We start from the raw sequence: 15,669 nt of genomic DNA on the forward strand, positions 1-15,669 counted from the left end.
AAAAAAAGGCATTTCATACAAAAATTTATTTGTTTAGTTATGTGGGGGGGTTGTGGAAATTATAACACAACACCCACAATAAATCTCTCATATCTATGTAGTTCCACTGGGTTTAAAATCAAAATATCTTACACTTACCTTTCAAATTGCATAGGTCATATATTATACTTTTCTACACTTACAGGCAGAGAATATAACAAGATTACAAAAAAAATATGTTTGTATATCTCATAAAAAAGTAACACAGGACCCTTTTTTCACTTAGCTTTTAATTAAACACACATGAAACATTTTGCAGTTGTCATATGAGGAAACCTAGCAAATATTTTCTATACAATAAAAAAAATACAGTACATGTGCAAAAGAATGTCAACATAACTTTGGAAAATCATGTTGGTGAACGATTTAAACAATACAATGGGCCAAATGTAATAGGTAGTCTGTTTTGGTAAATTGTGAGTTTGGTGCTAAACTCGCAATTTTTCACAACTGATTACTTCGGATACTAGGTGAGTATATGTGAGTGTGCATGTATGTTTTATTAAAATTATACTTTCACGGTGTATGTTTGTTTATTTACGTATCACTTTAGTTGTGGAACTACAAGTGCCAGTGGGCCCGTAATGCCCCGCATGCTGGTATTTGTGGTTCTCCAAATACCAGCATGCAGGGGAGGCTTGCTGGCACTTGTGGTTCTACAACCAAAGACAATATGGAAACTTTAATTTTACACTATCAACCCGGCACCCACCGCCCTAGGGTGCCGGGGATAGCCCCGGGCTATCAGTCTAGGCCTGGGGTGCCCTGGAGAGGGGGACCCCTTTATTGGGGGGGTCCTCAACTCCCCAGGGATCCCCGGCCTGGACTGACTAGCAGTCAGGGATAATGCTTTGGCCGGGGAAACCGGTGAAAGGTTTTCCCTGGCTGTGGCATTATCCCCCTTCTAGAAAGAGTTCGGTGCTGGTTCTGGAATTTTCAGGGGATCCCTACTCGTTTTGCCCCTGATTTTCCAGAACCAGGACCAGCTCAACAAAGCCCTGTGCTGGTTCTTAATATACAGGGGCCCCCTACGCATTTTGGCCCCTGTATTTTTTGAACCAGAACAGGCTTTATAAAGCCCGGGGCTGGTTATGCTTTTGGGGAGGGGGTGCACATTTTTTTTTTAACACACACAGAAGCCGTCACGGATCTCACTGATCTGTGATGGCTTCTCTAAAACTCGCACCTTTTAATGCTACTCGCATTAAAAGGTGTCAGCTTACATAGTCCTAAACTCGCCTGCACTCGCAAATGCAGTAGCCTCGAGCTGAAAAGTTCGCAGGCTATTGAATTTGCGAGTTTCAGTACAAACACGCACTTTTTAAAAGTGCGAGAAAGTGCGAGTTTGTACTGTTACTAAAACTGACACCCTATTACATTTGGCCCAATATCTTTATAATATAGCCATACTTAATTTGGATAATTATTAAATTAACAAGGTTATAATTCCAATTATTCAATTTATTTACAACTCTTTAGTTATATATAGTTTATAAGAAAATCTTGATAGCATGTATGTGAGGGTTAATTAAAAAACGTAAGTGTTAAACTGAACAAGCATTTTGTTTATATAATAGTAAGATGTAAATATATTTAAAAAAAGAGTTACACAGTGGATCAACCTTGGATCTTATGAAGACAAAAGGTGTACTGTATATACCAAATGTTCATAATATGTGAAAAGTAGATAACACACAGGTCATTTGTTCTCTATTTACTTCTATATATAATTTAGATGTGTCTTAGTATTTGCTGAGCAAGCTAAATCATCATGTGCTGCAAATGTCTTTCTTTTTACAATGTAGGTTGATGTTTAAGAATGTACTACGCACGCTGACTATTTTTTTGTAACAATATATAATTCAGATATTGTAGACTGGATTGGCAATAGATCTATTTAAGCAACATGTCAGATTGATGTCCAATAAATACATTTGTATTCTGCTTATAATAAAAAGGACCTTTGATTATTTCATGTAAACATCTAAAATATCTATATTTCCATGTCAATTAATAAATTCTACAAGTGGCATGTACAACTGCCAGAGTAGCTTGTTGCATTTGCCTGGCAAAGTCTTGATCTGTCAAAAATGTTGTTTGCAATGTATGTACTGCATCCTGACCACTACAGCAGTCACTTACACTTTCTGTATTAAGTAAATTGAATATAGAGGCATAGTGTGAGCAGAGCTAGTGCTCCTGGTGTCAGGGTTGGTAGGGAGCGCCATCTGGGATGCATTTTTGTTGACAGACCAGCAGGGAAGGGAACTAGCCCTAGTAGTGGGAGAGCATGTTGGTGTGCAGGATGCATGCTGGTGTGCAAGGGCGGAGGGGTGCGGCTTTGTGCGCTAGGTGCAGGTTGGTGTGCACGATGCATGATGATGTGCAAGGGCAGGGGGGGTGCAGCTTTGTGTGCTAGGGGCAGGTTGGTGTGCAGTGGGGCATATTGATGTGCTGGTAGAGCCTGCTGGTATGCAGGGGACATGTGGATGGGCATGTTAATGTGCTGGTAGAGCATGGTGCTGTGCAGGAGAAGCATATTGATGTGCTGGAAAAGCATGTTGGTGTGCAGAGGGGTAATGCTGGTGGGTGGGCTGGGAGCATGTTGATGTACAGGAGGCATGTTGGTGTGCCTGAAGCATGTTGGTGTGCAGAGGGCATGCTGTTGTGCAGGAGGATCATATTGATGTGCTGGAAGAGCATAATGCTGTGGGGCTGGAGGTATGTTGGTGTGCAGAGTGCATTTTGTGTAGGTGTGTTGGGAGAGCATATAGGCATGAAAAGGGCATGTTGGTGTGCAGGGCATATAAGTGTGCTAGGGAGCATGTTGGTGTGCAGAGTGGTATGCTGTTGTGCAGCAGCGTATGTTGTTGTAGTAGAGGCATGTTGTGTGCAAGGGAGCAAGTTTTTGTGAAAGGGGCATGTTGGTGAACAGGAGTAGGATATTGGAGTGCAGGGGAAGTATGTTGGTGAACAGGAGTAGGATATTGGAGTGCAGGGGAAGTATGTTGGTGAACAGGAGTAGGATATTGGAGTGCAGGGGAAGTATGTTGGTGAACAGGAGTAGGATATTGGAGTGCAGGGGAAGTTTGTTGGTGAACAGGAGTAGGATATTGGAGTGCAGGGGAAGTATGTTGGTGAACAGGAGTAGGATATTGGAGTGCAGGGGAAGTATGTTGGTGAACAGGAGTAGGATATTGGAGTGCAGGGGAAGTATGTTGGTGAACAGGAGTAGGATATTGGAGTGCAGGGGAAGTATGTTGGTGAATAGGAGTAGGATATTGGAGTGCAGGGGAAGTATGTTGGTGTACAGGAGGACTTTGTTGGTCTGCAGGGGTCCATGTTTTGTACTCTTAAACAGAAACCTTCCATTGCTTCTGCAATAGGATTACCATTTTCACTATATCTTTTACAGTTTTTGTCATAAAAGGGAACATGTTGCTTGGGAGTTCTGACACAGAAACATAGTAAATATACATTCCCACATTTAACTAAGGCAGACTGCTTAATTCTGCGGTACAAGCATTTTCCCTTCAAATGAAAGTGGTAACAGCTCCTGTTATGTTAGTGGAAATGTATGTTAGCTCCTACTATGTTAGTGGAAAGCTATATTAGCTTCTACTTTATGTTACTGTGAAAATGTGTAATATTGTATTGCTTTATCTCATATATTACCCAAATCCATTGCCAAAACTAAAGCACAACAATTCAGCCTTTAGGGTTACCAAGTATGAACTGTTGGGGGTATACATACTAAAGTGCGGGGTTTTAGAAGTAGAGTTGTTGCCCATAGCAACAAACCAGATTCTAGCTATTAACTTCTAGAAGTTGCTAGATAAATGAAAAGTAGAATCTGATTGGTTGCTATGGGCAGCATCTCCTCTTCTAAAACACTTTAGTAAATATACTCCTCTATTCACCTACTTTTTCTATTTCCAAATGTGCTGTACTTGTTCCTGATTCACTGCTACCATATCACTACTACCATTATGTCTGAATAATTAGGTAGAACATGACTGCATTGAAGTGCCTTCTCAGCTCACTTCAACAAGAATAAATCTTAGCATAGCATAACATACTGTACGTAAACATACTTTATAAAAATACATAACATTATTTAATAAGTTGATGGTTCATGACATGGAAAAAGCAATGAACAGTGATTTCTCCTAATCACAGATTTTTGGATGATTTTTTTTTAAACTGGATTTACAGTAAATAAGTGGGTATTTTAAATGCAAAATCAGGCCTTTAACAAACTACCACTTTAAACCACTCTGCAACAACTGTAAAGGAAAACATTTTCAGTTATTAAATGATAATACAAGAATTATTGCACTATCATTCTTGTTGTTGATTGCTTTTGTTTTAGAACATTTAAAACTCACCAGTCAGTAACGTAATGGAAAATCAATAATTTGTCTTGCACTTTTTCAAACTTCTGTACATTCATGTCCTTTCATAATAAAATTATTAATAATCATTATGACAAATATATAACATAAAACAGACAGGACTAACAACCAACACATAATATGCATGAATTGTATGCATTACTGCACACACAATCTATGCTTAAAAAGCAAAACAGAAGGTTACCTTTGGCACAGTCTTTATATTTACACCAATAACACTTCTCTTTTATATTAACCTCTGATTTTGTCTTTTGTTAACTATACAATTAACTAACTGTGATATTAAGATAAACACTGTATAAGAAATTTAAAAGTACTGAGGCTGATTTGCTTTATGATTGTGCTTATATATATAATAATTTGGAATGTTAAGTCATACTTTGCCTACTCTCCCAGGATGGTCGGGAGCCGCCGACCATCAAAATGCTTGTAATCACTGCATTTTGTAGAGGGAGCGTGGCTGCGATGATACTATCGTGCAGTCCCACCCCAAAATTCACTTCACGCCCCCCTGCTCTGACAATCTGTCTGCCTCCTCCTAGAAGAGGCAGCCAGAGTGTCGGAAAACCTGTGTTAATTCTGATTATTTACAAGAGAGATATATTTCTGTATGATGTTTACTCAATGGCATCTTGTTCTGTGATACATTTCCAGGGGCTAGCTGTCATTCAGTTTTCTCCCCGGTATTTCATCAGTGGCGTATCTATAATGGGTGCAGTGTATGCGGGGCACACGGGCCCCCAGGTCCAGGGGGGGCCTGCATTGCACACCCTACACCCATATTATTTTAAACTTATCTGTCTGTGATCCCACGGTGGGTGTCAGCGCTACTCAGAACACCGGAAAATGGCCGCCGTGGCCATTTTTTCAGTGTTCTGCGCATGCGCAGTATAGACTACAGGCAGACTCTAGTCTAATAATGCTCCGATGGCTGGCCAGCCGCATCAGTCGGCTGTCGGCCAGCGGGGAGAGAGGAGGGGGCCCAGCACGGGGAGTGCACAAGGGCCCCCTCCTCTCTTAAGACGCCCCTGTATTTGATACATGCAAAGACTGTATAAAATAGAGGCTGTACAGCAGGAAAATGCTATTAGGCCATACTAAAACTGACAGGGAATGCTGGGATATGTAGTTCCGCAGCTGCTGGAGGGATGCATGTTGAATATCCCTGCTGTATTGTATCAAATATTGAAATAGTTTTTCTAGTTTTCTCACAAAATTTTCTATTTGTATATATTAGGGAAAGAGTGGGACTGATCGTGTAGGAGGTGTATGCACCCATATGGCTCTGGCCACACACACACAGCACTGGTCACAGCTCCTCCTCTTCTCAGTATAGTCCATTGAACATTTTCAGTCCCAGCCCCATGTGGCCCCTAATCCGGACCTGCTAATGCTCCTTACTGATGTGAGATGCATCATATGATCCTAGCTTCAGCAAACTCCAATGAAAGTATCTGATAATGGGCGGGATGCATCAAAAGCATATTTTGTGGTCAAACCTCCGAAAAAATGATGTTTGCGGGTGTTTGGCCCCTTACTGCATATGCACCAAGCTCCGGAATGTGATACATTCCAGAGCTTGGGTGCGGTGGGCAACGCCATCTGAGAGGGATCTAATTGGATCCCACCCAGGCCCGCCCAAGGAGCATGCATCACTCTATGCATACGCAGAGGGACTCCTGGGTCTTAAACCTGGAAATCCTTCCATAGCAAAGGACAGCTCTAACCGGGAGAGCTGTCCTTTGTGATTTACTTCAAGCATACAGCGTCAGTAATCGTCGTTATGCTTGCGATAAGTGGCGGGATGTATTTCATTCAAAATGCAATGCGTCATGCATCCCGCCCCATGTGGGAATCTTTATATTTCTAATATCCAGTACATAAGACAACTATATCCAAAAGACACCATGGTCTGACATCATTATACAAAGCACAAAGGCTAACAATGCAGTGGAAAATATATAGGGAAGAAAATGGCATTTATGTTTCAACTTTAAAATTTTACTTGAAATTAATTTTATTTGAGAAGAAATGCAGTTTATTGATACGAATATGACACATTTATATTCAATATATAAACAGCTAATTTATAACGGCTACCTTTTCAGATAACAGGAGAAGTTAATACGGGATGTGCTCATTTTCAATTCCAAAAGAACAAATGAGATTTCCAAAGTTCCATATTTTTTGTTGGCATGTTAAATTTATCATATCACTTCATAAACATTTCCTATGTTCCTATAGAGTAGTTTCTTCATCTGTCGTTATTGATCAGTCCTCAGAATTAGGCTCTGGTTGCAAAAGTTGGTAGATCTCTTGGAAGCTTGGCCGGTCTTTAGTTTCCCTACGCCAACAGCTTAGCATGAGTTTGTAAACCACGTCTGGACAGATGTCTGGCTGAGGAAGGTGTACCTACAAAATATACCATCAGAATATGTTACTACTTTATGGACTTTATGTTTTTTATCCTCATGACTGTTTATTATATTTAGCATTATTATTATTCTTTATGCATACTTAATGCTTATGCTTAGTCACGCACACAAGGTGAGCCGGTCCAGTCAGGGCTACCGAGGGGGGTTCGGGTGTCAGCAGTGTTGATTAGGTGTCGGCCCGCTAGCTGTAATCACTGGCATGCAGACATGGAGAGACAGTGCCACCATTCATGAGGTAATCAGAGCTGGCGGACTGTCAGCCAAGCAGCAATGGCGGCTCCTGATTGGCTACCAGTCTGCGAACTCTGATTGTCTCACGACCAGTGCATTACTGTGTAGCATAATGTAACTACTATTGTGTGGAATAATGTTATATGGGGCACTACTACTATGTGGCATAATCTGAAAAGGGCACTACTGTGTGGTATAATGTGTATGGGGCATTCCTGTGTATGCAAGGGGCATTACTGTGTGGCATAATGTATAAGGGGCACTACTACTGCATGGCACAATGTGCATAAGAGGTACTACTGTGTGGCATAACCTGAATGGGCTCTGTGTGGCATAACATGAATGGGCTCTGTGTGGGGGCAAATTTATTTGTTTTTTTTACCTCTGGGGGATGCCCTTTTAAGATATTGCTATGTGGCCCAAAAATTTCTACTTATGCCCTTGCATGCAACCACAGAGGGCTGACTAATATATATAGTCACTTTAATAAGGATTACAAGAAAGGAAAGATAGGTTGTGCTGCTGATGCTAGATAATAAAATTGCTTAATTGATCCACATGACAAACTTCTCTGAATCACAAAACATTTATTATACACATAATAAAATTGACATATTGATAGATATAATATCTTTATAGAGAATAAAATTCAACAAAATTGTTGCAATTACTGTGACAGCTTTATAACTGGAATGTATGTATCTGTAATTGGATACAATTGGATTCAATTGCTCACCGCTCAATGTATCAACTGTGTTTAGTATCCGATATGTTCATCTAAAAAGCAGCATCCTAACTGGAGCTCTCGCGGCCAGAATATCAGCTGATTGGGCTTGTGTGATGGCAAGGCGGAGTAGCAAAAACTGACCGGTACCGTGGTTTGGAGGCAGTCTCGTGTCCTCACTGATGATGCGGGTAATACCGCTTGCTCTCGCGGCCAGTGTGATGGCAAGGTGGGGTAGCGGCTGTAAGCAAGGCATGCACCTGACCAATGATCCGATCTGGTAATGGTCTCGTGGTCCCACTGATGGTGTATTTGCTGCCGCCCTCTCTCACATCCTGATTAACATATATATACATACCGTGTTTCCCCGATAATAAGACACTGTCTTATTTTTTTTTTTTTGATAAAAAAAAACCCCATAGGGCTTATTTTCGGGGTAGGGCTTATTTTAATTAACATTGACAGCATCATGCCCTCAGTCCTGCTTTTATCCCCATCATGGCCTCAGTCCTGCTTTTATCCCCATCATGGCCTCAGTCCTGCTTTATAATTCTTTACTTACCATTATTTTTTTTCCTCTTTTTTTGTTAGGGCTTATTTTCGGGGTAGGGCTTATTTTGGACCGTTTTTCAAAAGTAAGGGTAGGGCTTATTTTCGGGGTAGGTCTTATTATCTGGGAAACACGGTATATATATATATATATATATATATATACTGTATATTTTTTATATAAATATACAGCAGCAGGTTGCTAATGGGAGTGGGGCTGGGCACTTCATCATTAGGCCCCACTCTTCATGGAATAATGCAAGGATTCTTAGATTTATGATGAGGTGATTGGACCAAATTGACACGATTCATAGAATTACATTGTGAGAAGGAGGGGCGCCAGTGTCAGAAAAAAATTGGTTGGGGTTTCTGGGCAATCAAAAAAAACCCTGCGTGCGCTACTGAAATGGTATTCATATTTAGTGCAGATACATAAATACCGCACAGTAGCTATAGATTTTTTTTATATCTTTTAAAATACTCCTTATGCAAAATTCCATTACGTCATTATATTAGGTAATACTGTGCATTTAACCAGAATTGTAGGTGGTTTTGTTTAGCAATTTGTTAAAGAACATATGAGGCATCAATTATAATATATGCATACAGTATATATTATATTGTTTATACCATATAGGCCTAATGATAAGTTGCACCTGAGGAGGTGTATCTGAGCTGTAATGGTGCGTTCTCACATGGGCAATGTGAAGTGATGCAACTGCAAGCTTTGCAGAATTGGATGTGAGCATAAATATGCCTATTTCATCAAGTATAGGCTGGAGCAAGTCCTCTCTAATGATGACAAATAGCAGATCAAGCGGGTGAGCAGGCGAATAAGGGTGGGTGAGTGGACTGCAAGGGAGTGTAAAACTCTGCATATTGGTGAATATACACATTTATTTCTATTGATGAAATGCGTGTCCATATTCAGCTAGATTTTCCAATCACATTTGCAATTTAAAAAAAAAAAAAAACTCTAAAAATAATCATATGTAACAGGCTTAAGCTGTTCAACTTTCTTACATTTTTATTTGGTTCTAAAATTTTAGTAATTCGGACAAATTCTTTAAGTGATTTGCTGAACTAATTTAATGATCAATAGCTAATTAGAGCATCTTTAGTGTGTAGAATTAAACTATTAATCTCCCTTGCCACCCACTGCGAACAGGAAGGCTGTATAGGCCCTCCAGCATAAAATCAGGGGCTATTAGTTTTCACTATACCTTACAATGTTCAGGGAGGCATGTAAAATGCCCACACTGCACTAGGTGGACCTTGGAATACAACCCTCAATTATTTTTTATAATAAACCTAATTGCTCCTGACTCTTATGCTGGGTACACACTAGATGATGTGCAAACGATGCGATAAGCGTCCCGATTTCCCTTGTATCCCAGAACAAACGATATAGTGCGTACACACTGTGCAATCTTTGAAATGACTGAACTATATATCTTGTGTCGTTCGGTCATTAAGATATAACAGTAACATATCTCCTGGTCGCCTGGTAGGGCGTACAGACTAAACGATTTGAACAAATCATTAACGATATCTGCAGGCAGATCTGAAGATGTGATGACTGACACACGGGAGTGCGCGATAGTGCATACACACTGGACAATGTGGACAATTTGTCGTTCCAATTAGTCTCAAATGAAAAATCGTTTAATATATAGGACCTGATTCAGACCTGTTCGCTAGGATGCGATCGCTCGTTGCTGGACGATATTTGCGTTCTGCGTATGCATCACATTGCATGCGCGCGGACCACTGTGACAGATCAGGAAGCACTCGCTCACCCAGCATAGGCGGCCCAGTTGAATGAGTGACAATAGAGGCCGTTTGTGGGTGGTAACAGGGGCAGGCCACTAGAAACGGGGGAGTGGAGGTACGAACGCAGGCGTGCCTGTGTGTTTCAATGCCGTTTCATTGTACACGTCACTTGGTTGTTTTTCACACTAAAGGGATCGCAGTGCTTGCGGTAGGGTAGAGGCAACTACAAACACTGCGTTCGCTTCCAGTGGTCCGCGATGTACCGATGGGTGCAGACACTTCCTGGAGATGACTTGCGCTAGTGGGCGTCTTAAGACACGCTGATGGGCGTCTAAATACACAAAGTGATCGCTCGCCAAGACATAGTGGGCATGCTAATGACTTGCCGGCGATCGCCTGCCTTGCTGGGCGTGCGCTGGATTTGCATACACTGGGAGCGAGCGATCACATCTAGCGAACGGGTCTGAATCAGGCCCATTGTCTAGTGTGTACCCAGCTTTCAAGGAAATTAGTTTCAATGGCATAGAAACTGCACCTATATACCATTCCCATACATTTCATTTGCCTTATTCCTCAGTTTCAATGCATTCATCCTTTCATTTTCCTCATGTTAAACTTTACAGATTCTAAAAACCCTTTGATAAGTGATATAATTTTTTAAATATCCTATTAGCCCCGAAGTGCCGCCCGACGCCATCACTTATCATGGATATTTTTCGGAACCTGATGTGTCCCGAAAAAGAATCCACAATAAGTGCAGTTTTTCACCCCAAAAAAGGCGAAAACACATAGGTCTGCGGACCCTATGTGTTTTCGTGAGATATATCCTATTATTTCGTTCAAAATAATATGATAGGCAAAATCCCTGTTTTGCACTGATTGCGGGGATCAATTTGCGTCCGAACAATGTTCGGGGCTAATTGGATACCGCCCTTAATGTATCTCTGCAACACAATGAGCGGTATCCAATTAGCCCCGAACATAGGCCCTGATTCAGACCCACTCGCAAGCGGCTGTCCGCTCGCATGTGGGTCGATGGTCTGCACTGAGCATGCACACGACGGAGGGAGCTCCGTCGTGCGCATTCGCCAGACCCGACGAGCGAAGGAAAGTCCTTCGCACGTTGTGTCTGATCAAAGGGGGCGTGCTGTCGATGTTGATTGACAGCACGCCCCCTTTGGTGGGCGTGCCGGGGGCGTGCCTCCCTGACGGGGGCGTTCCCACGGGAACGCCTCCCGTCAGAAGCCGGCCCACTGACATCACTAGTGATGTCAGTGGGAGTGATTTTGGCTCTGATAGAGCCAAAATCACTCCGGGGCTTGCGGTTGAAAACCTCAACCGCAGGCTCCGGCTCGCAGTTTCGATGGTCGCGATGGTCACGACCATCGCGGCCATCAAACTGCACGCTCGTATAGGCTGTGGGTGGTGACCCACAGCTATACGAGCGTCCAGGAGGACGCTCCATTTTTATGGAGGGCGGCCCTCATTCAGAGCGTGCACTCTGCTCAGAGCATACGGCTCTGAATGAGGGCCATAGTTCGGACGCTAATTCATCCCCGCGATCGTCGAAAAATTGGGATTTTTCGCCGATTATTCCAGTTTTTCGCCGATGTTTTTTTTTAACCTGTCCTATTATTTCAAACAAAATAATAGGATATATCTCACAAAAACATATAGGGTCCGCAATAAGCTCGCAGACCTATGTGTTTTCGCCTTTTTTAATGTGAAATAACTGCATTTATCGTGGATTCTTTTTCGGTCATCAGGTCCCAAAAAAAAATCCCCGAGAAGTGTCGGCATCGGGCTGACTTTGGGGCTAATAGGATAGCCCCGGGGAATCCATTAGCTCCCGAACAACGTTCGGGGCTAATTGGATACCCCCCAATGAGGGAAAAATATCTGTCATAAGTAAAAACAACAAAACAAATACTGTATCACATGGATCTATTTTCATTTCTACACTTGGAAACAACGTCTGTTTACACATATCATATAACAGTTTTAACAGCCCAAGAAAACAAGTAAGATGCTTTGCAAACATACATATTTACTTGTATGAGTTTGCAGACAAACACACATCCAAGTAGATGTCTGAATGTCTGAATAAATATCTTCAAATAAAATATCTGTCAATGATCTTTTTAGTGTATTAGTGAAGCTAAATGATTTTAATATAGGTTATACATAAACTTTGAACTGAACAAAATTACATACCTGTTTTCCTTGATCTCGAAAAAACTCCCCAGTGTTCTCAATGACTTGCTCATCAGACATCTCACTATAGGGCTGTTCCTGACAAAAGGTCAACATCTCCCATAAGGTGACGGCAAAAGCCCAGACATCACTGGCTGTAGTGAATTTGCCCTGCGGGAAGGTAAGTAATTCAGTGTATTCCATTTCATACCACACTTGCATGTGGGATCATTAATCATAACATGTATACAAAATAATACAATGGGATTATGCATAAACCATTGGGGACTATTTCTGGTGTACAGTATAGTTTATTTTGCTTAATTACTGTATATTTTCATTAATAAAAAGACCATACAAAAGTCTAATTTGTGCATATTTTTTTAACAAAATTTGTATTAAGAAATTATTCAAAGCTAATAAAAACAAAAAACAAAACTGATTTTAATAGATTCATGACTGTTTAATATTTTAAAGAATTCACTTGCTTTGAAAATATCACACTTATGTAGAATGTTGTATTGTAAAATAAGAAATACAATTTTGATCTTCACAGTTACAAAATGCGCAAGGTTTAAGAGTGATAGTGATTGTGAATGATAGCTGTTGTTTTTCAGATGAAAGAAAAATAATACATTTAGCACAGAGCTTCCAATTTAACTTTATAGGGAGGAAGGGGGAAATTGACCCAGTGGCCACATAAAAGCTAATGTCTGGTGCTCACACTGAGTGGGCACCCATATGTTGTCACCAGTTAACATTACCCCGCGCTATGGATAACAGATGTTTTCTGATTATGGGTTCGAGGGCACCACGTGTGATATGACACCCATATGACATCCCCTTAGCAGCTATTGTCTGGCAATCACCAGGCAATGGGTCTGATTCACTACCGATCGCAACTGCGATTAGGCACGCAATCGGCCGATTGTTGCATACTGTGCATGAGCATGCATCGCAGTGCAGATGCACGAACCTGCCACTGCGATCGGGACTGCGATTGCAGTGACTATGCAGATTGAGAGGAAGAGCCGTTTGTGAGAGGTGACGGGGGGTGGTCGGCGAAACACAGGTGTGCCAGTGCATTTGAACACTGGGCCTGATTCAGACCCGGTCGCAAGCGCTGAGAGCTCACAACCGGGTCGATGTTTGGCCACTGGGCATGCGCATGACGGAGTCGGCTCCGTCGTGAGCATGCGCGAGACCCAGCTAGCGACGGGTGCTCCGTCGCTCCGTCGCTCCGGGTCTCGCACCAAAGGGGGCGAGCTGTCGATGGTGAGTGACAGCTCGCCCTGTTTGGTGGGCGGGCCGGGGGGGTGGCCGGCCAAACGGAGGCGTTCCCAACGGAACGCTTGCCATTTGGGGGCGGCCCTACTGACATGTGATGTCAGTGGGAAAGCTTCCAGCTCTGTTAGAGCCGAAAGCTCTCTGGGGCTTACGGCCACGAGACCCTACCACAAGGGTCTCGTCGCAAGCCCGATGGTCCATCAACCTGGCCGCTCGCTATAGCTGTGGGAGGCCGCTCCAAAAAAAAAAAAAACTCCCTGATTCAGAGCGAGCGCTCTTTCAGAGCGTCCGGCTCTGAATCAGGGCCACTGTTGCATGGGTGTGCATACATTATCCACTGCGATGCCATACACAGCCTGAGGCCTGATAGCGTACGATGAAGTTAGCAATACCTGAGTAAGGTCAGGGCTTGTGCAAGTGTGCGTGAGGCTGCGATGGTACTCGATTGTACCGATAGTTTTGCAGTCTTGCTAAACATTATGGATGTGTCCTTATGTTGTGCTGCGATGGATTAGCATACTATCACAGTTGGACTACGTGCGTAATCGCTATTGCATTCGCAGTTGCGATCGGTAGTGAATCAGGCCCAATATTACCTAGCGTGATGGAAAAAATAAATTCATAGATGGGGGAGGGCATCTTGTGCCCCATAACATTCCCATACTGGCCAAACAATAACTAACACAGTTTCAAGTGCAGATGTTTTTGTAAAAACCTACACATATAATCCAGATTTTTACTATTTTGAATGGATTACTGGTGAAAGAAGAGCTAACAAGTATTTATTTTTAGCGTTTATAAGATTAAAAAACAAATTACAATTGCTTTTGGTTCCCTTTCTTGAAGTTTTAATAAAAAAACACTTTTTTGGCCATATGGGTTAAATATTTTTTTAAAGTGTTAGGATGAGTAAAATGATTAATACCATTTTCTGAAAATAAAAAAAGCCTTCTGAAACAACAAGGTATCATTTGTGTGTATACCACATAAAACAAATATTTATATTGATGTTGGAATGTGACAAGCGCAAATGGGAAAAATAGACCACAGTGCATTGGTAAAAAAAAACAAAACCCTCAGCAGCAAAGGAGTTAATGAAAGGTTTTATACTGTGAAAACACTTATGAGCCTCAGGATATTGTATCCTTTATTATCAAACACACAAAGGGTGTGAAGTGACAAATTTTGTTTCCATGTTTGGGCTAAGAGCCTGATTCAGGAGTGCATGCAAGTGCACTGCTGAACGTAGATTCCCGATTATCGGGGATATGCGCGTACGCAAGTGTGCAGAATGGGTCCTGCTAAGAGGCACGCAAGCCATTGAATGCCTCTGCCTAATTGAGGGCAAAGGCATTTAAGGGGCAGTGTGGGGGCGGGGTTGACTGGCGTTCCTGGAAACAGGGCGTGTCCGCCCCGTTTTCTGGGAGTGGCCAGCCCAGGGACTGCGTGGACTTATGCAGTCTACTGGGCTTGCAAGCCGGCCAGTCTAAGTAAGCTGAGGCTTACTCAGCTGTCCGGCCGCACTGGCACCGTCCTCCATCGCAACCATCGACCACCGTTGGTCGCGAAGGTGATCCCATCATGCGACCTCTGTCGCAGTGCTGGGATGGCAAATGCAGCATGGGGTGTCATACACCTCCTGCTGCATTTGCATTATTGCAAGGATCGCATTGCAAATCTGCCTGCGTGCAGCTTTGCAACTGCGATCCTTGTTGAATCAGGCCCTAAGTTTCTAAAATAATAGGTGGCATTTGTTGACAATGAGGGAACAGTAGCCATTTATAGTATAGAAAACTAATGTTATATATATATATATATATATTATATATATATATATATATATACACACACGAGGGCTGATTGAAAAGTAATGATACTGCCCCCGAGGAAGTCCAATTGGATGCAACGCGACGTGGCCTTTTGCACCAGTCTCTCTATATGATACTGGCTACTTGCGGATAAGCATTTTATTACTTTACTTGTTTTAATATTTTTGTATTCCATATCCCCTTGTATTATGCCT

At 42.2% G+C, this 15,669-nt stretch overlaps 1 protein-coding gene across 3 annotated transcripts in view; it reads right to left on the reverse strand.

Annotated features, from left to right (window-relative positions):
• Positions 1-250: 250 nt before the first annotated feature.
• DDR2 (discoidin domain receptor tyrosine kinase 2) overlaps positions 251-15,669 on the reverse strand; it is a 268,529-nt gene continuing 253,110 nt past the window's right edge. For 2 of the 3 annotated variants that reach the window (XM_088459057.1, XM_088459058.1), the window contains 2 exons: positions 12,381-12,530; positions 5,489-6,866 (listed from right to left, as the gene is read on the reverse strand). In XM_088459057.1, the coding sequence (XP_088315183.1) occupies positions 6,726-6,866; positions 12,381-12,530 (291 nt within the window). In that variant the 3' untranslated portion in view covers positions 5,489-6,725. Of the gene's footprint in view, positions 4,496-5,488; positions 6,867-12,380; positions 12,531-15,669 lie in introns of those variants that run through there. The other variant, XR_015872921.1, reaches the window with a different exon arrangement.

The sequence above is a fragment of the Taudactylus pleione genome, unplaced genomic scaffold (assembly GCF_031769625.1).
Source record: "Taudactylus pleione unplaced genomic scaffold, aTauple2 ptg000889l, whole genome shotgun sequence".
In the NCBI taxonomy this organism is placed as follows: Eukaryota; Metazoa; Chordata; class Amphibia; order Anura; family Myobatrachidae; genus Taudactylus; species Taudactylus pleione.